This window comes from Chiloscyllium plagiosum, unplaced genomic scaffold (genome assembly GCF_037043375.1).
Source record: "Chiloscyllium plagiosum isolate Xiang-an unplaced genomic scaffold, Cpla_swu_hap1 HiC_scaffold_27, whole genome shotgun sequence".
Taxonomy (NCBI): domain Eukaryota; kingdom Metazoa; phylum Chordata; class Chondrichthyes; order Orectolobiformes; family Hemiscylliidae; genus Chiloscyllium; species Chiloscyllium plagiosum.
Window position 1 is genome coordinate 65,292,173 of NW_028270165.1, and position 25,093 is coordinate 65,317,265.

Genomic DNA, 25,093 nt, shown 5'->3' on the forward strand with positions numbered 1-25,093 from the left:
GATCTTTGATCTCTCCACCAAAGAGAAATGTTCCTCCTGTCTTCCCCAACTACTGTCGTCATCATTTCATGACTCATCGCAGGCATGCCAGCAACTCTGCATGCTCAGCTCCAAGTCAATAAATTGCAAGATAGATACAGCGATAGGTCTCTCAGCCCTTCGTAACTCTTCCTCCTTTCAATGAGACAATTCCAAACTATGGTGTGGCCTAAATCCAGCTCCCTGCCTTTGAAGCATGTCCATAAATACCTTTGATCAACAATGATCTCGGCCACATTTAAAATTAAGAATTGATCAGACATCAGCTAATTTTTAGGAAATATATTTCCAAACCCTGTACAGCTTTACCTTTCTTGACATCTTCCCTGAACGGTCTGGCATTAATTCTGTGTATAACACCTCGAGCTAAAATAGTCTAATCAGTTGAAGTAGTTTACTTTATGTTCCCTGTCTTATCCGGGTTATTATCTTGAATAATTCAATCAGATAACCTTTCACCTTCTCATTTCCAAAGAAAACAATCACAACTTGTACCAACTCTGCTCATTCCGTAACTTCAGAATTATGACCTAACTCTTCTGGTCTCAGTTTCCAGCACTGGCCTTATCTGAGACATTCGTCTCGTTTTCGAGTTATCGTTGTTGTGTATTTCAATTTGTATCAGTGATGCTCATCTTTCTCTCCAGGTCGAATTCGTGGTGAGTATGACGATGTTGAGACTGAAGATGCAGACTGTCATGATGGAAAGTTACAATTGGACAGTGATCCTGATGAACCCCTCACACTTACAGATGATGACAGTGGTCTTTGTTCACTCGGTGAGTTGAATAACAGATACTCACATCTTTAACCACCTTTCTATGCATTCACACTGCCATAATTCCTTTCCATTCCATGATAATATTATATTTACTGAAAATCCAAGAACAACGTCCAAACCTGTGCCTCATTTCCACACCTTGTCACTGAGAAAGCAATGTATTATTGGAAAACGATTTTTATTTCAACAGCATGAAGAACCGTCTTTAAAAAATGAATTCCTTGCGATTCATCATACACTGCGTTTTGTCAGTTCTTCGAATCGCTGATGTTCACCTAATTTTGTAATTACAAATCTACAAAATTGCTGTTTCAATGTGTCATCAACTGGCTGTATGGAGGATATGAAAGATGGGGTTTTACGTGCTCAACAGTTTGAATGGTTTAGTTCTTGTAGCTCACAGGGAATACAGAGCCTAGGACCTTTACTTGTAATGTGCAAAGAGACTTGCGTTTGATGTGGTTGTTTTCAGGAACTGCACTCACACCCATTCCCGAAGAAGAATACGTCTCCTTAAGCTGAACATTAAAAATGCCAATAACTCACGGTTGCCTTTGAAACCCAGACTATCTGATCAGCTGCTTAACCATTTTAGTGTTTTCGAATGGCCTTTTGGAAAAGACGAACTGCTCCAATGTTCCTTGTATTCCCAGTTATCCGCTTCCATTATTCTTCACTTTCTCTCCTTTTTCACAGAGAGTTGTTTAATTACTGTTGTGAGTACTCTCCTGTAACATGTAACAGTCACCACACTGACAACCACGTTCCTACGTTTCTTTGAAGATGGGTCACCGGGCCTGTAACTTTAACTTTGATGTCTTCCAAACATGTGTCCAGACATGCTGGGTTTTTTTTGCAATTCTCGCTGTTTGCTTCTGATTACGATTGGCCAAATGAGCTTCCCTGCACTGCATGATTCGATAGAACTATGATACAGCCGTTGCCATGTTACCTCTGTTGTCCTATCAGAAAATACATCTGACATCCCCTGATAACTCGCATATCGGTGGCGCCTTCACTGTTGACATACACTGGATGTGCGATCCAAACTTTTACAACGTTCATATCAAACCCACAATTGCAACGTTTCCCTCTGAGTTCCAATGTTTCTGATGCAGAGGAGAGAATGGGATGTCTCGGCTTTCTGCAAAATTCTGGAATATCTTGTGCACTATGTAATGTTGAAAATCATCATGGGAAACTTGACATTTATTTTTCAGGTCAACATTGAATACATTCGTGAGGATTGTTTAAATTAATGAAGAAAGCAACTTTTATTGTTTGACAGAGATCTATTAAATTGTTTTAGGAGTGCGAAAGAAACCATAGATATTTGTTTATCTTGCACTTTCAATCAACATCTCACCTGCAAAATCGTGCATGGCCAATGATATACTTTTGAACATTTCATAACTACTATCATTTAGGATATTGCCCAGCCAATATTCTCACAAACCAGAGGCGATGATCATTTATAATATTTTCAGTGAGCTTGTTGATTGTAGAATAAATATTGGCCCAGTGATCACTTGCTGCACATATCTCTGCCAATCTTCAGAGTAATTTCCAGGCTGTCGTTTGCATCAGCTAAACACACAGATAGAGAAACATGTCAATGTGCCTTCCAAATATGGCCCGTCATCAGTCTGACCTTCCTGAGGCAGAATTAGTCTTGTCCCTACTCCATGGAGTGAGAGTTTCAGCTTGGGATTGGTAGATTTATGTGCTGTAAATAGAGCCAGAGGCGACTTCAACGCGCGGACTTAAATTATTTTCTTTATCATTTCAGGTAGATTTTAGAAGCGATTTCAACATGGGACGTCCCAATATTGGGAGAAGTCACCGACTATCGTTTTGAATCTCCAAAATACTTTTCTCACTATAAACTGCAACTGGTTGTAATTCAGCAGCATGTACTTTGGCATTCAAATGTATATATTTGCATATATATACATTTGAAATATATCTGAAAAATTGCATGCTGTGTGTTTTAATGAGTTAAAAGTGGGTATAAACAGAGTGCATCGAAGTTATTTTTTATGTGTGCATATATTACGTAATTCATTTCTCAGTGTGAATGTTTGAAATCACAATAGTGGACGATGGTCCTGTGGCTTGTCAATGAGGTATTGAGGAAATTCCATGTGAAATTGCTTTGCTTTCTCATACCGAATGAAGGATGCTTTTAAACTTGTCAAGCCAAAGAATTCTATGAAGTGCTGTTTTGCTATTTATTGAATGAAATGGTCTGTCCATGAACTGGGAATATTTCTGAAAGTGATGTGCAAAATGTAGGACACAATTCATCAATAAAAATGCAGTGATTGCAAGTTTGTTTTGGGATTCTGAGTCCGTTTTTGATGTCAGTGCCAAGTGTATGTGTGTGAGTGTCAGTGAGTAAGTGAGAGTGGTTGTAATTAGCTGTGCTTGTGCAACTGCATCTCTGAATATGAGAATATTTGTGCTTCGGCCAGTACGTTGGAAAGCCGATTGCAGGAGGGAGGTACACAGGAAATGGAAGGGAACTTGGAAAGTTAACAGACAGAAGGATCGTGGCTTCCAATCTGCTTTTCTGTAAAGGTAGCAACGCAGGTGGGTAAGGTAAGCAAGGAGGCACATGACAAGGTTTCCTGCATTAGTCGGAAAATACGTGGTATAATTTTTATGCAGTCAGGTTGTGTGTTGTCGAACTTTAATTCGGCCACATTTGGAAGATGACACACAGTTCTGGCTGCCACTCCACCGAAATGACATGGAGGCTTTGTTGAAGCTACCACTGAAAGAACAGCGTGCAGGTGTGGGACACTGCAAAGGGTGTGATGCATGCTCTGTTTGGAGGGGCATGTTTGGTGTGGATCGCCAAAGTTGCGAAGGTGACAAAGTTGTGGAAGCACAATTTTGTCGCGGGGTGGGGGTGGAGGCGAGGTGTTAATTTTGAACGGGCAGAAAGGAGGAAACTTCGGAAGGCTATGAATTGAGGCACGGCATGTGTGAGAGTGAGAAATGTGTAGGGTAATATTTTAAGGTGTAAACAAGCAGGGAGTGGTGGGTTAGAAAGACAGAACCGAAAAGTAGAGACAGAGATAAAAAAAAAAGAGAACACATTCAGAGACGATATCTGTGACTGTGTCTCTGTGCAGTGGAGTCTCTGTTTATTTTAGATGTTGAATCTGTTGAAATAGGCTTAAACCATTCCCCACTTTCTCTCAGTCATCCCTTTTGTTCAAAATGATATAACACTGATGGTCATGTTGATGCGAGTTTCCATATGTGTGTCTTTGCATTTTGTTGTGTTTGTACCAGTGTGTCTGTACCTGCCTGCAATGAGATACACTTTATCCGGGAGGGAAGTTTGAACGAAACAATAAACTAAAAAATGCGAGAGTCAAAGGCTTGGAAGTTCTCTCGCTTCCTCTCTCTACCCCCTCCCCTAACCCCATCCTCCTCTTATATTCCAAGTGAGACAATGCCAACCAATACCAGTCCATAAGCGGCAGATATTTTTTCTTGGATAAAGTATTCAAGCCAGTGAATTTCCCAGGTTTCAATGATACTTTATTCTTCAAGGAGAAAGTGAGGTCTGCAGATGCTGCAGATCAGAGCTGAAAATGTGTTGCTGGAAAAGCGCAGCAGGTCAGGCAGCATCCGAGGAGCAGGAGAATCGACGTTTCGGGCATGAGCCCTTCTTCAGGAATCATTCTTGCATGCTGCCTGACCTTCAAACCTGCGCTTGTAGAACTTTTGTTCAATCGATCTTTCCGCTGTGATATGAGCAGAAGGAGATGAACAGACCCAGTGTTGGCCTGAGCCCTTCAAATATTAAATTCTTCCGTCACTTAGAATCTGACTCAATAAATTACATAGAATTGTAAATTGCACAAAGTGCAATTTACATGCCCCTCCAAATTGCACAAAGTTAATCATTTCTCCTTATAAAAACAATTCACAGGGAGGGGCCAGAATACAGTTGCCAGCAAATTTTCGATTTAAGGTGTACAATGTCAGGAAACAGCCCAAATATAAATCAATTCGTCATTGCAGAAGAAACTCATAGGTTTTTCAACATAAACATCTTTCACTCTGATGGAACCCGAAGTAAAATTGCAGTCATCTCACTAATGTGTGCATGTCTGTGTACCTGCATCTGTGCGAAGCGTTTGTGCGTCAGTGTCGTGGGTACCGGTGTGCGCGTCAATATAGATGGTTGTCTTTATGTATCTGTATGCTGCTGTGAATTGGTCGCTCTCTTTCTCTCTCTCTGATGGTACGCTTGATGGCTTTCACGCTGCAGCTTCTCCTATGCAGTGGCGTTGGCAGTCCAGCAGAGGGTGGTGTTATATCAGTTTTAACACAAGGGAGTAATTGGGACAGAGACATTTCTCATCTCTCTTTCTCTCTCTGCCTTCTTCTTCTCTACTCCTCACTCCTCCATCTCTCTGTCTCCCTCTCCCTGTCCCACTCTCACCTCGTTCTTCCTTCATCTGTCCCCTGCTCCTAATCTCTCTACAAGTCTCCCGTTCTCCACACCCTCTCCCCCACGCTTTATTCCTTCCTCTCCTCCTCCTTCTGATCCCTCACTGTCTCTCACTCTTTCCCTTTGTCGTGTGCCTGTCTGCCCTGTCCCTCTTCCTCTCTCCCTGAGTAACTCGGAAAATATTATGGGGAGCAATGAATTACCAGGAGGAGGTCACCTCGTGTGATCAAGGCACAGGCTATGGTACCAAAGCACTTCTGTTGGCCTGGACTGCATAAGGATGTGTACACTTTGCCATACATTTCAGAGGTGCGTAATAGGGTGAGCCACAGGCAGTAATCAAACTAGTGCATTTGCTGCCAATTCCCGCGGATCCCAAGAACACGTCACGTGGGTTATGATTGATTGTGTTTGTCCTCTCCGTAATACCAGAAATGGGAACCATTGGTTGCTCACTGTAATGGATGTGGCTATCAGATTTCTGGAGTGTGAAGGCAAAAAGGGTGGTGGAGGAGTTGGTACCTTTCTTTACCCAATATGGGTAACCTAGGGAGATTCAGTCAGACCAAGTCTCCAATTTTGCTCCGCAGTATTTAAGGAAGTCATGGCTACATTCTGCATGCAGCACTTTAAATTAAATGCGTACAATCCTGAATCCAAGGGAGCCTTGGAAAGGTGGCATCAGACCCCGTAGATCATGTTTAAGAGCGAACTGTCAGGGCTACCCAAATGCTTGGGATAAAGGTATCCCATTCACATTGTTTGGATTAGAAATGCAGAAAGCCTCCACCGCTTTCTCTGGCAGCTCATTCCAAACACGAATCATGTGAAAAAGCTACACTCAGTTCCCTTGTAATCCTGTCCCCTCTCACCTTAAACTTATGCCCTGTGTGTTTGGTTTCCCTCACCCTGGTGAATGAAAAGCTTTGGATACTCACGTTATGTATGTCAATCGTGATATTGTAAAGCTTTACAATGTCATCCATGAGTCACCTACAATCCGGGGAGAAATCAGTCCCAGCCTATCCAACCATTCCTGGCAACAGAAACCATCCAGTTTAGATTACAGCATTGTCAAACTTTTCTGCTTTCTTTTCCAATTTAATAACATCCTCCCTTGAGCAGGGCTTGCAGAATTGAGCGTGGTACATCAAAAGTGGCCTCACTAGATGCTGTGTCCTCACCAGATACATACCAGGAATGCCAACGACAGCCAGAATGGGGTAGTAGACACCCTGAATTATCCAAAACACGTCCTGATTTCGAGATGTTAGAGATATCCAATTCTGGGAATGCCAGTAGAGTCCATTGTAGAAACTTCAGTCCATTGTCGTAATGATCACAATCAGTCACTCTCAGAATCCAATCTCTTCCTCTGTCTGTCGAGACGACCGTCCCCCATTACTGAGGGAGTTGGCACAACCACTGACATGGCAGGGTAACACGCTGCAAGGAGTCTCTGAGTATTAAAGGAGGAGAGTGCCCTCCAGGTACACAGCGATAAACTGTGGAGCCTGATGTTAATGGGAGATGGAGAACAAACAGGTTCCATTAACCCATTCCATTCCAGCAGCGTTCTACACAGTAACATCGAACGTCTGCCCAGTCTCATTGGTACCTCCGTGGCTCACTGGGGGAGTCAATGTGACACGTTTCAGATACGAGAGTGTTGTCAGAGGACTGGAGAAGTGTAAATTACCCAGGCCGGGTATTCAAAAAAATGGAATGGATTTGTTTAATTTTTAATTCATTCACTGGAACTGATGTGTCTTTGGCTGTGCCCAGCATGCTGCCTGACCTGCTGTGCTTTTACATCACGACAGTCTCGACATTTATCATGCTGTCCCTAGTTACGTCCATGAGAAGGGAAGGCGTGCGACTTGGAGGGGACTTGAAGGATAAGGAGCAGCAGATGGCGGAACACCAATCCCTGCAGGTTCCCCTCCGAGCCCCTCACCATCTCGACTCAGAAACATATCGGCTGTTTCTTCTGTGTGAATTGGTCAGAATCCTGGAAATCCCTCTCGAAGGGTGATTGTGGGTCGACCCTACAGCACATTGACTGTAGCAGTTCAAGAAGGCAGGCTCGACCCCCGCACCTTCTCAAACACAGAAAAAAACACATGTACACACTTTTGAGACCAGAAGGGTGCGGAGTTCCCAGAAGGAAAGTGACGTGTTGTTCCTCCAGCTTGCACTGAGCTTCGCTAGATTATAGTAGCAAACCTGCGAGAGATTCTTTCCAGAGAACAAGGTGGTGATGAGAACATTCCCAACGAGCCTTTGACCAATCCTTTGTCTATCCAACTATTTTCATCTCTCATTGTCCCACCTCACTCCATTTTTCACTCATTCATCCGTCCCCATACCTTCTCCAGGATATATATCAATAGCTTCAGAGCCAAAGCCAATTCTGAAGGAGGTCAGTGAACCCGAAACGTTAACTATGCTTGCTCTCCACAGATACTGCCAGACCTGTTGAGTATTGTTTTTTAACAATTTCTGTCTGTTTCCGATGAATGTTTCAGTGCAGGACAATTTGGGAACAGTGATCAAAGTTCAGTATGTTTAAGGTAGGTAGAATAATGATCATACAGGTCCCCTGGTAAATGTTTTAGTACAGGGCAAGGCAAATGATAAGGTCATCAGGCAGTAACTGGAGAAATTAGATTTAAGGGATTCTTTTCAGGGGAAATCTAATTTTGTCAGGTGGGAATCATTTAAAAGTCAATGATCAGAATTCGGAATCACGTGGAATCAGAGTAGATTGGGAGAAAGCATTCCCGAAAACAAATGGGACAAGCAGGTGACAACAATAGTTTAGAGATCTGCAAAAGCAGCGAAGATGGACGTCAGGTGATGGAAGGCACTGCCTGGAAACTTGGGGAATGCAGATTGAAACTTGCCACAGCATTAGATGAATATGGAAGCAAATATTTGCAAGATTATCCGATTAAGACAGGACACTGGCATTAGGTAATCATGAGTGTTTGAAAAGCCAGTAGAGACACCATTGAGGAGAAAGTGAGGTCTGCAGATGCTGGAGGTCAGAGATGGAAATGTGTTGCTGGAAAAACGCAGCAGGTCAGGCAGCATCTAGGGAACAGGAGAATCGCTTAGAAGGGCTTATGCCCGAAACGTCGATTCTCCTGTTCCCTAGATGCTGCCTGACCTGCTGCGTTTTTCCAGCAACACATTTCCATCACAGACACCATTGGCCGAACAAACTCATCCCAGTCTGTAAGGCTATTGCAACTCAGTGATTCTGTGACAGACAGACTGTCTTCAAACGTGTAGCCTCAGTCTTGGATCCTAATTCACGTTTGTTCGCACTGATTGAATCTCAAACTGATCGTTTCTGTCACGCTGAATCATTCTGTTAGACGTTTGTTTACCAGTAACTAGATTTCAGAAATTTTGTGCGACCGTTCAGGATTTAAGGTGTTAACATATTTATAGATTCCCAGTTGACATGAGCCTGGAGCTGAGATGTGCTCTTCCATGTTGACGCCCCCATTGAGATTCTGTTGAGTGTATATTCTAATTCCGAATTTACTGCTTTTTCCATCTGATATTTTTTATTTTAAAGGAGAAACAGGCGACAACATTAGAGTACAGAATTTACCACGGTACCAGGTGTTTCCTGTTGTTTGAACAGAAAGGCAAGACGCGCAGTGACGTTTCTGATGTTCTGCAGAATGAGAAGCTGCCTTTTCATACACTGAACCTTACATAAATCCTGCCAAATTCCAAATTATGATCTGCTGTAAAATATGCTTCTGCGTGTTTTTTTAACAACATGCTACGGCTCTTCGATGCAATCAATTCATTGGTAACGTCCAGCATTTATGATATCAAAATGTGTGTTCATGCATTTTGCCTCTGTCTGAAAGATCAGATTTCTTCAGATGATTGGCAATTTGCCCTGTATCGTAACACAACCCATATATGATGTGAAATTCTGCAGCACATCTGCGAGACATGGTGCAGGCGCTGTCTTGTAGATGACTAGATCAAAACAGCACAGGATAAAATGGAAATTGTTGATAATGTGAATGAATGTAGTTATAACGCTAAACTGTACCCAGTTTCTTAACCATGGCCACACGATCAAAGTTCTGATGGTGTTGGCAATCTGAATTAATAACACAGAAGATCTGCAGAAACTTGGGACAAATATGATTTTAATGTTTCGAGTCCATTGACTGTTATTCAGACCTGAAGCGGGCTGGATAATGCTGATTTATGTGCAATTTATCTAAGATGCTCAAGGGAAAGAGATGTGGAGAGTGAGCAGAGAATAAGACAGAGACAGGCCTTATAGTAGTAAAGGAGCGATGTGGATTCCAAATCGGTATTGATGATAAGTGTGACAATCAGGACGTCACTGATCAGAGCACCTACAGTTTCATTCAAAACACTTATGTATATTACAAACAACTGAGTTACAGCACTGATGCTGTTGTAACAACATTGATCACAGACTTTCAGGGAGAGAAAATAACACACACACTTCCACAACTTCATTTTGTATTCTGTGATTATCCAATTTTGTTTCAGGTATTTTGTGATCTACACTTCCGTAAAGAGTGGTTACCTGCAAAAGGATAATTTGACATGATGACCTTTATATCAATGTCTCTGCACTATTTATGTCCCGAGGTAGAGCGCGAAATGGGCCACATGTGTTCCTATGTTAACCAAAGGACAAATCCAACTAGGCCAAGTATTGTCCAAACCGCTTGCTTTCAGTCAGCAGCCATGTGTTGGAAGGGGTCACCAACAGTGTTGTCAAATAGGAACCACACGGTAATAAAGTGTGTGCTGACTTCCAGTCTGAGTTCCACCAGGGCAACTTAGCTCTTAATCAAGCATCGATAATGCTGGGAAACTCAACATGTCTCGCTGAATCTTAGGACAGGGAAACATAGTGATGGAGTACTCCCAATGCCGGACTGGGTGCATCTCCAACAAAACTCAAGAAGCTTGACAGCATCCGGACCACAGCAGCTCGAGTGACTGTGACCACATCCACAAAAATCTACTACCATCAGTAACAGCAATGTACAGTATTTTCACAAGGTACTGAATAAATTCACCAAGGCTCCTCAGACTGCAGTTTACAAACTCACGAGAAATTCTACCCAGAGAATAAGGCCGGCAGATATTTGGGAACAGACCAAGTTCCCATCTGTGCAATTCATTATCTTAATTGAAATTATGTCGCCATTCCTTCCTTGCCGTTGGGTCAAAATCTTGGAAAATACCTCCCTCACGGCATTGTCGGTCTAACCGCAGCATTTCGTGTTCAATGTTTAAAGAACCCAGTTCATGACGGATTTCTCAAGGGGAAATAGCGATGGGTAATAAATGCTGGCAGAGACAGCGCTGCCCCTATCCAGTGATGGAATTTTAAACAGAACTGTGAAGTTGATTACAGGGAAATGGTCTGAGGTTCAGGTCATGATCTGCATTTCATTCCATAATTGAAGACACCAGAATATCTGAAATATCCCTCTTTCTGCTCCACATGCCCCAAAGTGCAATGAAAGAGTTGTCTGAACAGCAGATTGTCCTGAAACTATCGCTGATCTTCTTGTGCATTGTTCCACCCATTTCAATGAAACTGTTGGTAGAATGAAATGACGCCAGATATCGATTTACATTAACAAATGGTTTCAAAATTTCAAATTCTACGTTTTATATCCATGAAGTTAGAAGTCATACATCACCAAATTAAAGTCTGAAAGGTTCATTCGCAATCACAAGCTTTTGGAGTGCTGCGCTTTTATTAGGTGACTTCATGGTGATCCTCCAGTTGAACACATTACCAATCTTCTCTCTCTCTCTGTATGTCCCTCTCTCTTTCTCTCTCTCTCTGTCTCTGTCTCTATCGCCCCCCCCCCTCTCTCTCTCTCTCTCTCATACGAATGCAGACCGATAAATTTGTGTTCTCATTGGAAAAAAGGCTAAGTGGGGATTTGACAGAGACATACAAGATGATCAGAGGTTAAGACAGGGCAGGCAGTGAAATACGTTTCCTAGGATGATTTCGTCAACTTGTAGGAGAAGGCATAACTACAAATTGAGGGGTGATAGATTTAAGACAGATGTCAGTGGCAGGTTCTTTCCACAGAGAGAGGTAAGGGCTTGGAATGCCCTACCTGCTAATGAAGTCAACTCAGCCACATTAGGAAGATTTAAACAGTCCATAGACGAGCACATGGATGATTTTGGGATAGTGTAGGGGGACGAACTGAGAATACTTCACAGGTCGGCGCAACATCGAGGGCCGAAGGGCCTGTTCTGCGCTGTATGTTCTAATTTTACCTTCTACATTTAGCTTCCACAGTTTTCACGCTGGTAGGAAACTGATGCATCTTTCTTGAATGTACCCAATGACATCCCAATCTTGTCGAGAATTCCACTCACAATTCCCTGAGTGCCAAAATCTCTGTGCAACCCTATGAAATGGCAAACCTGTATCTCAAGACCATGACCCATTTTTCTCGATACCATAAGCCAGACGAACATCAAACCTGCATCCTGCATGTCAAGGCCGTGAGAAGTATTTGCGTTTCAATGAGATCCTCACCAATGATTGTGGACACAATGAATACAATGTTTCCTTCCAGGACACATCTGCTATGCTCGATATCAGTCTGGTAGATTTCACTGCAACTATTCCAATGCAAAGCCCTGTATCTTAGGCAAGGCGATCAAAACGGCACATAATACTTCAACGGTCTCTGCAATGTTCTGTAGAAGCATTTTTTTCTAAAAAAAACCTTTATTCTTGGACTGAACCCGTTTTTCAAAGAAGGTCAAATTCGCACTTACCTTTTAGTCTCGGAATTGTTTCCTTGTTTTCAGTTAATGGGGTACCGGGTCATCCGTTTCTCTTTGTTCATTATCACTAACATACCTTTAAATATTTATTTTACTCTCTGGTGTTCTATTCTCTCCTGTTTTCTGTCCAATGTCGTTAACCTTACACTGATCCGAGTTAGACGGCATCTTTCACGCATTTTCTCTTTGACTCAACTTGTCCAGAAGGCCTTGAAGCCTGTTTGTAAGGTTCTGATCAGCAAACCTCGCAAAGTCACATTTGATCCCCTCATCCAAAATCGTTGAAGTGCGCTGTAGATAGCTAATGCCCCACCTTCGATTTCCCATACACTCCGTTTATCACCTCCTTCCCACTGAAAATGCACAACTTTTTCTATCAGTGAGACAGTTCTCTGTCCTGACCTGTATGTCACATATCATAGCGCAGGTTCCAGTTCTGTACACCAACCTCTTGCGCTAGATTTTATCAAAAGTGTTCAATGAGCCGTCGATATCACATGGACAGATTCTCCCATATTCAATATAAAAGTTCCCTCATCAAAATATTGTGGAATTCTCAAACCACGACTTCTCTTCCATAATTAATTTCAATTTTGTCTGCCCCAATTGATGCTTGTTATCACATTGTTTATGGTGGACGCTACCTTGTTCAGAATATTGCAATTAACCGGACAGCCTGTTCATCCCTGTTTCTCCCTTCCTCGAATTTAGAACAGACAGTTCATATTTTCCATCCCTATTCTTCCAGACTTGTTTCTGTTTCAGAATCTGGAAACTTTTGCATTGTGACAAGCCAAAACCTGTACTAAATCTATTGCCATCTCAGTTAGTGGCAAAAAATGCAGTTTACCAGTCTCCACGATTCATTCTCAATGAAAGCCTTCAGTCTGAAACGTCGATTCTTCTGCTCCTCGCTTGCTGTCTGACCTCCTGTGCTATTCCAGCGCCACACTGTTCGACTCTGATCTCCACAATCTACAGTCCTGACTTTCTCTGATGAAGTGACAAACTTGTTCCATTCTTGTATAACTTAGTCTACTCAGAGAGTCGGAGTGGCGTGGAATTCACTGCCTGTAACTGTAGCAGACCAGCCAACTTTAAGTGCATTTTAATGGTCACGAGACGGACGTATGGATGAAAATGGACTCCTGTAGGATAGATTAATTCCACAGGTCGGCTTCGGATTGATTCCACAAGTTGGCGCAACATTGAGGGCCAAAACGGCCTGTATTGCGCTGTAATGTTCGATATTCTACGTTCTCCGCTCTACATGTACAGTCACAGTTGCCATGATGTCAGGCCCTTCAAGTTTGAAAGATGAGGCATATCAAGAGGAAATTTGATATTTGTCAAACTTGAATAATTTGAATAATTGTTGTATTGCACTGTTTCCGTCCCATAACAGCTGACCATCCAAGGAGGGAAATCAACATGATTTGAAATTTGAGCAGATTTTGCATAGGATGAGGAAAAGAAAACAATTATTTCCTCTCGCAACTGGGTTGGACAAATTCTACCGAATGATCCTGATGAGTAAAATATTAGAAAGTATAGTGATGGAGACGAGGGAACAAGTTTGCAGAAGAGACATAGAAATTACGAACTGTAGTAAAAATAAGATAAGGTTTTTGGGGACTTTTTAAAGTCTTTCTAAAAGTTAATTCAATGCTTAACACTTTTAGAATAACGGAAAGCTGATTTTATAAACAAACAAGACCAACATTCGAAGAAAACAACAAGTTGAGCAGCGTGTGTGGACACACAAAGCGAGTTAATATTTTGAATCAAATGTGATTATTCTGGATAATGACAGTTTTTAATACTGTGCACAGACGGGGGAGGAGAAGAGACTGAAACAGGTGGTCTGTGTGCTCAGAGGATAAACAACGGACTGATAGTTATAGTAATAGACAGAATTATGACTCAGAATAGGTGCTAAGGATTGGAGGAATGAGATTAATGTGGGTCTGCTGTGCTGAGACCAATGTCGACAGGACAGGAATATATAAGGGAGGAAAGGGGTTACTTGTAATGTAAAGGAAGGGTAGAGGTTCAGCTCTGAAGGTGTTAGTCTCCATTTTTAGTCCTGAAGAGTGGAAAGTGACGAAATGGAAATTGAGCTCTTTCTCCAGCTGCTCGTGGAGATGCTGAGTTGCAGAGTATATTCAAAGATTCTGAGACCAACAACCTCCTGTGGTGGTGTGATTCTGTGATATGGATTCCGGCGTGGGGACTCGCTTCCAAGTCAAATCTGAAGCGTCATTGATCTGTTAAGATGAACTAGCGTTTGGAACCCGGTTTCATTGTATCCATTAATGGTCACAGCATTTCTCATTGGTGGAGAAGACAGAGTTTACTCAATAGTCTGCTCACATCAAAATCTATTGGTTGATGGAAAGAAACACGAGCCCCTGGATAAGTCGTGGTGAAGGAACTAACTGTTACAGAAATCGAGGAGTTACTTGATATGTTAACTGCTGCTCAGTATCTGTGATCAGCATTCAGCTAACGTTCAGATTTGATCTGGAACCACCAGCTGGGACGATGTTTGTAAACCTCGTGAACTTACTTCTTCTGCAGCTATTGAACTGTGAGTTATGGTCTCTTGAATACATTTTCTCAACCATTTATAGGTCAATGATTGGTAACATACATGTGGCAAAAATATAATGATCAGTCTATGCGAGATGAAATAGTGGCATGATAAGGAATGAAATTTATTTTGTCTTCATTATTTTCTGACTTTTTATGGAACTGATTCTGATGCTTCAGAGCTCCCCAACCACAACCCCCATTCACCCCCAATCCTTGCACTTATTCGTAGTTTCCGTACAGATCACAGAGTTGAAAACCTACTCAGACAATTCGGGTGTGTTTGGAAACAGTGCCCTTCGCTGCTTTAACAGTATGTGTGGTCGGGAAACCTGCTGAACAATATCTACCTAATTTATTCGTCAATATTTGGGAGAGTGTAAAATAGAAACTGAATATCTTTGCATTTCTAGGAGCTTGATGTGCCACTGATTTTCGTTAGTATTTCGTCTTTTTATATTCCAAAACTTTCTGGATACTGATGCATTTATATAGCGCCGTTGACAATGTCAGTGAAACAAAGGAACTCTGGGCCAATTTGGTACATTTTGTTGTTGAGACAGTTCTGCAATTTAGGAAACGTGACAGGCAAGTTCCTCCGAGGAAAGTGTAAGAAACATTGCTGTGACAAAGGGCGCAGTTAGCCGTTCGCATCCTCAGTGGAACAAAGGCGCTGTGCGCTAATTTGTTATATTTTATTGTTCAGACAGTTCTGTAATTTTGGAAACTTGGCAGGCAATTTATTCCATGAAATCTGTTAGAATTGTCGCTCTAATAAAGAGCACAGTTAACTGGTTATCTTCAAATAACCAAAGCGAAACATTCACGCTGCTTTCTGTCTGCAAATATTGCCAGATCCGCGAAGTATTTCCAGCAATTTCTCCTTTGTTTCTGATTTCCAACATGCACAGTTCCTTTGTTCGCCAGTTTTGTTATTCACTGAATTTGGTCGAATGATTGGCACTGGCCAGGCCAATATCAAAAGCTCTTCTTCCTGGACTGGGAAAGTTGTTGAAAAAATTCCGTCAAATTACTGTAAACATTTTTACAGAAAGATGCTTCTTTTCTCTCTCCAAATAAAAACTGTATGTATAAAATACCTTTACATACATAGGTAGTCATTGAAACAGGTCACTACTGTACCGCAGTTAAAAAGTGTGGTGCTGGAAAAGCAGATCTGGTAAGGCAGCATACGAGGGACAGGAGGTTCGACGTTGCGAGCATAAAATCTTCATCAGGATAAAGATCTTATGCTTCAAACGTCGACTCTCTAGCTCCTCGGGTTCTGCCCGGCCAGTTGTGCTTTTCCACCACCACCCTTTTTGACTTTGATCTCCAGCATCTACAATCCTCACTTTCTCTTACTTCTGTACAATCCTGTATGAAGGACAAACAAACACTGGAATTTGTCTCTCTACAGCAACACTCTAAAGGCATGTCTTACATGGATAAGATTGTAACTATATATACTTGAGACATTAGGGGGGTCTGGTAACTGAACGGACCCCCATATACCTTCTGCAGCAAGACCTAAGACAGTGGTCTTTCTCCACTGCCTTAGTGACAGCTGCCCCAACCTTTTATACATCCCTCAACACTTAGTCCTGGTCCTTGGAATGTGCCACTGTGCAACCCTCATTCGGGGTCAAATACTTGCCCTGGAATACCAAAGAGTTTAATGCCAACAAACGTGCATTTTTCAGCGATTTGGTGCTCTTCCAGGTGCAGTTGTTTGTTTCAGTGTCGGGGTGTGTCTTGGGGAACAGACCGTAGACCACTGTGTCCTGAGTCAAAGAGCTGCTTGTGAAGAGACTCGACAGAAAGTACTACATCTTTCGCCAGACATCTTTTGCAAAGGACCATTCCAGTAGGATATGTTTTAAGTCCCTACCCGTGTCCCCGCCACCCTTCCAAACCCCGCATTCACTGAGAGAGCAGTGTGGGTAGCCGCACACTAGCTAGGTGTACATGAGAGTTCTGGCAGTTTGTGCCCTTCCCAAGTGATGTCTTCGTGCTTGTTAGAACGTTCTAATGGTGAAGCATTCTGCCAAATGACTAGGACAATCTGCTGAGTGAGCAACCCGACAGGATCGGCCCTCTCCTTTTCCCACAGAGAATCGAGGACGCTAAGGTACGTGCACCAACTGACCTGTGAACCAAACTGCTCCTTCAGCGCTGACTTTATGCTCAAACCGGTGGAATCGGGTTTAAACAATTACCTTTCTGTGTCGGGGCAAGAGAGCTGCAAATTGAGGCAGGGCTGACAGTAATATCATTTTGTTGGCAGAGTTTACTCTTCGAAAATTTGAACTCACTTTAAACATATCTCCTATTCTCTGATGAGAGTTGTGCCAGACTTACTTTTAGACATGATGTGAATAGGAATATGGAGGCAGATTAGGCGTCTTATCTTGGTTTGAATTTTTGTTTTGCTGACGGTGTTATCACTGAAGGAAAGCCAAGAAGAAAGCAATTTTCAATCTTCTAAAGAAATTCTGACCAGCTGTAACGGTTGTCTGTTACATTTGGATGCACCGGATTCTGGGCTAACAGTGAACATGGTGTCAGTAAAACACCAGTCAATGTCACCATTGATTGAACTCACACACAAATGGATTATACTCTCAGATTATACCTGTGGCCTGTGTGACCGTTTTGTGATATTATTCATAGAACTAGGTGACTTTAATGTGGAGGTGCCAGTGTTGGTTTGGGGTGGACAAAGTTAAAAATCACACAACATCATGTTAGAGTCCAACGGGGTTTATTTAGAAGCACTACCCTTCAGAGCGCTGCTCCTTCACCATGTCGTTGTGCTGATAGAGGAGCGGCACTCCACAAGCTAGTGCTTCCAAATAAACTGGCTCGATTATAACCTGGCGTTGTGATTTTTACATATGTTACTTAATTCACGTTCGCTGCATTCGAGATTTATTCCACTATTTGATGTGGAATTAATATGTTTACCTCGATATTGTTTTACACTACGATTTTCATCACGCAATCCTTTCAAAAATGAAATATCCAAAATAAATCCTTTTCCAACTTTATTCTTAGTGACAAATGGGAGAGGTGGAAATCATTATTAGGATATTTATTTCACGACACTTTTTTTTTAAATTCAAAACTGTGGGAATGTCTGGTTTGGTAAATGTTACATAAAATCCAACCAGGCGGCGGTGACCTGAACTCATGGTCCACTGCATTAGTTGAGGCTCGGTTCATCATCATATGTGAGGAGAGAATTACAGAATCATGATCAAGTATCAGTGAAGGAACAACGACGCCATTCCAATCAGGATGGGAAATTGAAAGTGCCTGTACTTTTAATTTTCTGTGCACCTTGTTAGCTGGTGTGGGTGCAGTTTTGTTCGGTTGTGTGAAGGTGTTTAGCTGAGTTGTTGTCGTTAACATTGATGGCGCAACTTCTGTGGCTGAATCTTGGTGGCGAATGCTTCAAGTTGTTCAGATAATGGGCGGTGTGTAAATGAAGACGATTGCTTTGTGCGAAGTGCCTTCCAGCTTGTGAAAATATGTTGCAGTTAATGCAGCAATGTAAGCAGCGAATGTCTGTTAAGCGCGCTGGTTTGTATGTTGCTCACAGTTATTACTCTTCAGAAAGTGAATAATGCTGAAAATCTGGCACCTGTTCTCCACTTGTAGTGAAAGGATGGGCATCCTGCTTCAGATTATTATATGGAGCAGCATGTCAGCTCAGTTGATTCCAGCCTCGGGCGACTGACTGTGTGGTGTTTACACATTGTCCCTGTGTATGTGTGGCTCTCCTCCAGGTGCTCCGGTTTCCTCCCACAGTCCAAAGATGTGCAGACCATGCCAAGTTGTCCACACTGCGTTAGGTGCATTAGTCAGAGGGAAATGGGTCTGGGTTGGTTGCTCTTCGGAGGGTCAGCATAGACTTGTTGGGCCATTTGTCCTGTTTCCACTCCGTAGAAAGTCTAGCTTTAAAAGATTCTGTCTATGCTATGGCGTAGTATGTTAAGAGAGTTCATGTACACAAAAATATATTGCTTTGTGGTAAATTGGGTTTCTCAATCTCTGGAAAATTTACTCCTATTTATCCAGTGACATGAATTAACCAAGATATTGAAGCCTTCTTTTTCATTCTTCCCATGGACGTATTTCCATGTACATTAATGAATTAAGTGCTTGAATTCGAATTTTGTGGATTATTTTCATAAAACATATCACACCGGTTAAATCAGGCTCCCGAGATCGAAATAATGGGTTCGAGTAACTGGTGTGCCTCGAGTCTATTTATGTACTGCATTTCGTCAATCCATTTACACCCAAATCACGGGTACAGTGACCCTGAGAGTGAATTGCATTTTATATCCAGAAGACTAAACTGGTACTATTTCCTTTAAAGTTTAGTTGCTGTCTGTTTTGTCCTAAGATATATGGCAGAAGATAAAAAAAAGACATGCACATCAACACAGCTCAAGTTGCTCAAAGACTAGATTTCACTTTCAAAATTATTTTATAAGCTGATATATGAACAAAGGGGGTTGAATATATATTTATTAACATGAATTTTGTGGAGTACGCATAACCGCCTGATAGCTCAAAGAAACTTCAAAAATGTTGGATGAAATCAGGAGATATGTCAACATCAATGAAGAGTGAAACACAGAAATATTTCGAGTCTGATACGATCACTCAGAGCAGAAGGATAGAAAATAAGGAGTCCCAACAGAGTGGCAATTTTAACACTGTTCCTCTCTCCGCATGTGTTGGGGTTCACCAGCATTCTCCACAGTTGTTTCAGATTTTCCATGTGCACTTTTCTTTTCTACAATCAGCCCGGTGTCTCAATTATTTTGGCTTAATTTGTAAAATTGTTTACGTTGTGAATTTGACGACCAGAGATAGTAACCTGACGTTGTTTCATATAATTTAAGAAAAAGCATTTCGGGTTCAGTTGGAAGGAGACCCGATTGGGGACTGATGCAAGAATAAATTCCCATAGAAATGGAGGTTGCTCAGAACTATTGAAAGAAAGGTTTCTGAGTTTAGTTTGTGTAACTTCGAGATCAACAGTCTTAGTGGCTACTAAGAAGAGACAATAAATTTGAACGACAAGTAAATTTACTCTGGTTCTGCATTACTTGTACACTATTTTGTCTCATCTCGTGCTTTGAAACTTTTCAATTTGTGAAACAGTGAGACAAATTGGTAGCTTAATCTCATATTAATTTATCTAGAAGTAACAACATTCTTGGATCAGATTATAGAGCATGAGATGGTGAACGGCTCCATCATTAAGTTTTGTCGATCTTTGTTGAACAGGTGAGGTGCCGAAAGACTGGAGGTTGCCAAACGTGGTGCCACTGTTTAAGAAGGGCGGTAAAGATGCCAGTGAACTATAGACCAGTGAGCCTGACCTCAGTATTGAGCAAGTTACTGGAGGGAATCCTGAGGGGCAGGATTCACATGTATTTGGAAAGACAAGGACTGATTAGGGATAGTCGACATGGCTTTGTGTGTGAGAAATCATATCTCACAAACTTTATTGAGTTTTTTGAGGAAGTAACAAAGAAGATTGATGAGAGCAGAGCAGTATATGTGACCTATATGGACTTCAGTAAGGCGTTTGACAAGGTTCCCCATGGAAGACTGATTAGCAAGGTTAGATCTCATGGAATACAAGAGTTGGAGGATTTGAGCTATAGGAAGAGGCTGAACAGGCTAGGGCTGTTTTCCCTGGAGCAATGGAGGCTATGGGGTGATGTTATAGAGGTTAATAAAATTATGAGTGGCATGGATAGGGTAAATATGCAAAGTCTTTTCCCTGGGGTGGGGGAGTCCATAACTGGAGGGCATAGGTTTAGGGTGAGAGGGGAAAAATGTAAAAGGGACCTAAGGGGTAACTTTTTCACGCAGAAGGTGGTAAGAGTATGGAATGAGCTGCCAGAGGAAGTGGTGGAGGCTGGTACAATTGCAACATTTAAGAGGCATTTGGATGGGTATATTCGAAGGAAAGGTTTGGAGGGATATGGACCGGGTGCTGGCAGGTGGGACTAGATTGGGTTGGGATATCTGGTCAGCATGGACAGGTTGGACCGAAGGGTCTTTTTCCATGCTGTACATCTCTATGACTCTATGACTATAATTAGGGAAGTGCATGAAATATAAAATTGCAAGTTGCACAAAACCACTTTAATATTCACCTCGTGCCGAAGTAATGAATAGCTGACTTTTCAATCCACTATTGCTCTTTTATAAATTCGATATTAGTCAAGAAGAAACACAAGGGTCACTCCCAGGCACACATGTTCAACTCAATGTTTTCTATTTTACTAAGAATTGAATTCTTTATTCGCGACATAATTCTGCTACTTGGGTATACCATAAAATCTAATTGATCCTTTATGTGAAGAAAAATGAATGATTGAAGTCATATCAACCGAGAGGTGAATGCATTGTTTAGTTTCTAAATTTAGTAATTAATATGTGTTCAGTTTTAATTCGCATACAGAAATGTCAAGTATTCTGCATTTTTGCTGCTGTCAATAATTTTGTTTCTTTTTATTCCCTGTGTCGATTGACACTTAATTGAATTACAAAATTTCAGAGAAATAAAGATGTTTTGAAATCTAAATAAACGCTACAGTAAAAATAAAAATGGTATTCATGTCCCTCATGTGTAGTTGAAGCAGACTGGAAATCAACTTGCCTTCTTCCTTGATACAGCGATTCAGCTTGAAGTAGGCAGTCATCTGTGTTAGCTAAATACTGCACTGGCACTGGACAGATTGCGGAGAAGCTTCACAGCATTGATTCCGGAGAGGACAGCTTGAGAAGACCAGGACAATATTTGGAATTTAGAAGAATGAGGGGCGAATCTGACAGAAAGATAGAAAATAATGAACGGAGTAGATATGATGGAGGTTCATCACACTAGTGGGTGAAAGTAGAACGTGGGAAAGTAGCTTTAAACTAAGGAGGATCAGGTTTCAGGCTGAGATGAAGAGGAACTTTTCCAGCCATTCTGTTGTGAATCTGTGGAATTCCCTGCCCAGTGAAGCAGTTGAGATTATCTTGTTGGATGAAATCAAACGTAGATATATGGATTATTGAACAGCACTGGAATTATGGGTTGTTGAGAATCGGCGGGTAAGTGCAACTGAATCCACGAAAAGATCAGCCCATGGTCTCATTGAATGGTGGTGCAGCCTTGATGGGCCGGATGGCCCACGCCTGCTCGTCGTTCTTGTGTTCTCATACAGGTGTGAAATATGGAGAACACTAATTGTACCGACTCTCACCTCATTCCACGTTGAATGGTGTACCCTCTGCAATGTTGCAAGAGAAATTTCACGTGAGCCAGTAAATGCTGCAAAAGTAGTTCAAAAGGACATACGTGTTCAAAACCAGACAGAATTATTCCATAGTTACATCTGTCTGAAATTGCGATGAACAGTCTTTCAGTAGATTTAGTTTGTACCAGTTCTCCCATCAGTTAGAGAGTTCACAATGATGCCACTGATCTGATATGTATTTGTTATTTTCCAAAAATCTCCAGTGAGTAACGATCTTCAAACTTCTGATAATTGGGCCAGCGTGCAAGACATTGTTTTAGATTTGTCCTGTTCATTTTCTGTGACGAATTACATTAAAAAAATAAAGATTTAACATTGAATTGTAGGGATATTGCACACGCATGATAAAGAGGTGAACGGTCACTCAAGTCGGTGAATGCAGTTTATGAGAGATGTTGTACAGCAGGGATTGAATAAATCCATAGTGAGCGACCATCTATTAACACATGAACAGATGACCCATGATGTCTGAAAGTCGACATGATATTATTCTGAGATTGAAAACAAGCAATTCGAGGTTTATAGAATTTATAAAAATTTTATGGGAAAGTTTTCACAAGAAGCTAAAAATCATCAAACTGTACCACACAATGCGTGAAATTTTAACTTAACTAAAATTGAAAATATATTTCGATGCCTCTATCAGCTTGGGAGAGGGGGAAAATAAGTTATAGTAAAATGAATGACAGGGCAAACTCAGTTGAGTCATAGAGTCATAGAGATGCACAGCATGAAAACAGGCCCTTCGGTTCAACCTGTCCATGCCGACCAGATATCCAAACCCAATCTAGTCCCATCTGCCAGCACCGGGCTCATATCCCTCCAAACCTTTCGTATTCATGTACCCATCCAAATGCCTCTTAAATGTTGCAAATGTGCCAGCCTCCTCCACTTGCTCTGGCAGCACATTCCATACATGTACCACTCTCTGTGTGAAAAAGCTGCCCTTGGGTCTCTTTTATATCTTCACCCTCTCACCATAAACCTATGCCCTCTAGTTCTGGACTCCCCGACCCCAGGGAAAAGACTTTGCATGTTTATTCTCTCCATGTCCCTCATAATTTTGTGAACGTCTATAAAGTCACCTGGAGCCTCCGACGCTCCAGGGAAAACAGCCCCAGTCTGTTTAGCCTCTCCCTGTAGCTCAGACCCTTCAACCCTGGCAACATCCTTGTAAATCTTTTCTGAACCCTTTCAAGTTTCACAACATCTTTACGGTAGAAAGGAGACCAGAATTGCACGCAATATTTCAACAGTGGCCTTACCAATGTCCTGTACAGCCGCAACATGACCTCCCAATTCCTGTACCAATACCTTGACCAGTAAAGGAAAGCAAACCAAACGCCTTCTTCACTATCCTATCTATCTGCGACTCCACTTTCAAGGACCTATCAACCTGCACTCCAAGTTCTCTTTGTTCAACAGCACTCCCTCGGACCTTATCATTAAGTGTATAAGTCCTGCGGAGATTTGCTTTCCCAAAATGCAGCATCTCGCTTTTATCAGAATTAAACTCCATCTGCCACTTCTCAGCCCATTTGCCCATCTGGTCAAGAGTCTGTTGTAAGTTGAGGTTATCCTCTTCGCTGTCCACGACACCTCCCATTTTAGTATCATCTGCAAACTTACTGACTGTACCTCTTATGCTCGCATCCAAATCTTTATGTAAATGACAAAAAAAGGAGAGGACCCAACACCGATCCTTGTGGCACTCCACTGGTCACAAGCCTCCAGTCTGAAAAACAACCCTCCAACACGACCCTCTGTCAACTACCTTTGAGCCAGATCTGTATCCAAATGGCTAGTTCTCCCTGTATTCCGTGAGATCTAACCTTGCTAAAACAGTCTCCCATAGAGAACCTTGTCGAACGCCTTACAGAAGTCCATACAGATGACATCGACCGCTCTGCCGTCATCAATCTTCTTTGTTACTTCTTCAAAAAACTCAATCAAGTTTGTGAGACATAAAGCCATGTTGACTATTCCTAATCAGTCCTTGCCTTTCCAAATACATGTACATCCTGCCCCTCAGGATTCCCTCCAACAACTTGCCCACCACTGCCTCAGGCTCACTGGTCTATAGTTCCCTGGCGTGCCCTTACCACCCTTCTTAAACAGTGGCACCACGTTCGCCAACCAGTAAACACTTACAAAAAGTTTAAAGCGGGTTCATCACCATCCTGTCCCCAGTGGAGTTGAACGTGGGTTAAAAATACTGAGAGTGATACTTTGTTGGCAATGACGATAGACATTGAAACACATTAAGCAGTGTGTTCAAAGAGGTAGCATCGGCCCCTTGGACAGAATGACCTTCTTCCTCTGTTGTGACCGTAGAATGGTTTGTGGACCGTTACATATTGATCTTCTTTTTTCAATCCATCATAAAACTTCCTGTTCCAGATTTAGGGAAATGGATAATTCCTGCTGGATATTGTTGATGAGTGAATCTCGTAATGCTGTCGCCATGTAGATAGGGGAACATAATAAAGCCGTATATTAAAGATGGTAAACACTGAAAAAAATAAATATACTTTCGGGGCTTGGTTGCTGACTAAGCACTGTTAGCCATTGTTTATTTCAGTATTGCTGATCGACTCAAAGTTCTAAAATGCTGAAAACTTTGGACGGGGGTGCCTTGCTTTGGTAACTGGGGAGTATTGTCGCTCTTTACAGGGATCATCACAATGTTGAGGAAGATAGCAATGGAGTGACGAGCAGACCAGTCAGAGAGTTGGCAGCGTGTCTCTCTGTGTGGAAACAATTTGGTCAAATTTATAAGAAAACAGACAATATTTGATAATTGCAGTAATTATATTTCCTGCTTTTATCACCATTGCATGAAATGAGATTTGAACTTTCCAGATATCATACAGAGTCACAGTAAGGACATCGGGCCTTTGTCCCAAACTGGTCCAGGCTGATCAAATGTTAATCCACAAATGTCAAATCCATTTCTCTTCACTTGACTCATATCGTTCTCAACTATCCCTATCCATGTAGCTGTCCGAATATCTTTTA

At 41.9% G+C, this 25,093-nt stretch overlaps 1 protein-coding gene across 1 annotated transcript in view; it reads left to right on the top strand.

The window, feature by feature from the left end:
• LOC148144489 (scavenger receptor cysteine-rich type 1 protein M130-like) overlaps positions 1–12,004 on the top strand; it is a 67,095-nt gene extending 55,091 nt beyond the window's left edge. The window contains exons 25-26 of the mRNA XM_087975346.1: positions 687–818; positions 11,817–12,004. Of these exons, the coding sequence (XP_087831472.1) occupies positions 687–818; positions 11,817–12,004 (320 nt within the window). The remainder of the gene's footprint in view (positions 1–686; positions 819–11,816) is intronic.
• The last annotated feature ends 13,089 nt before the right edge of the window (positions 12,005–25,093 follow it).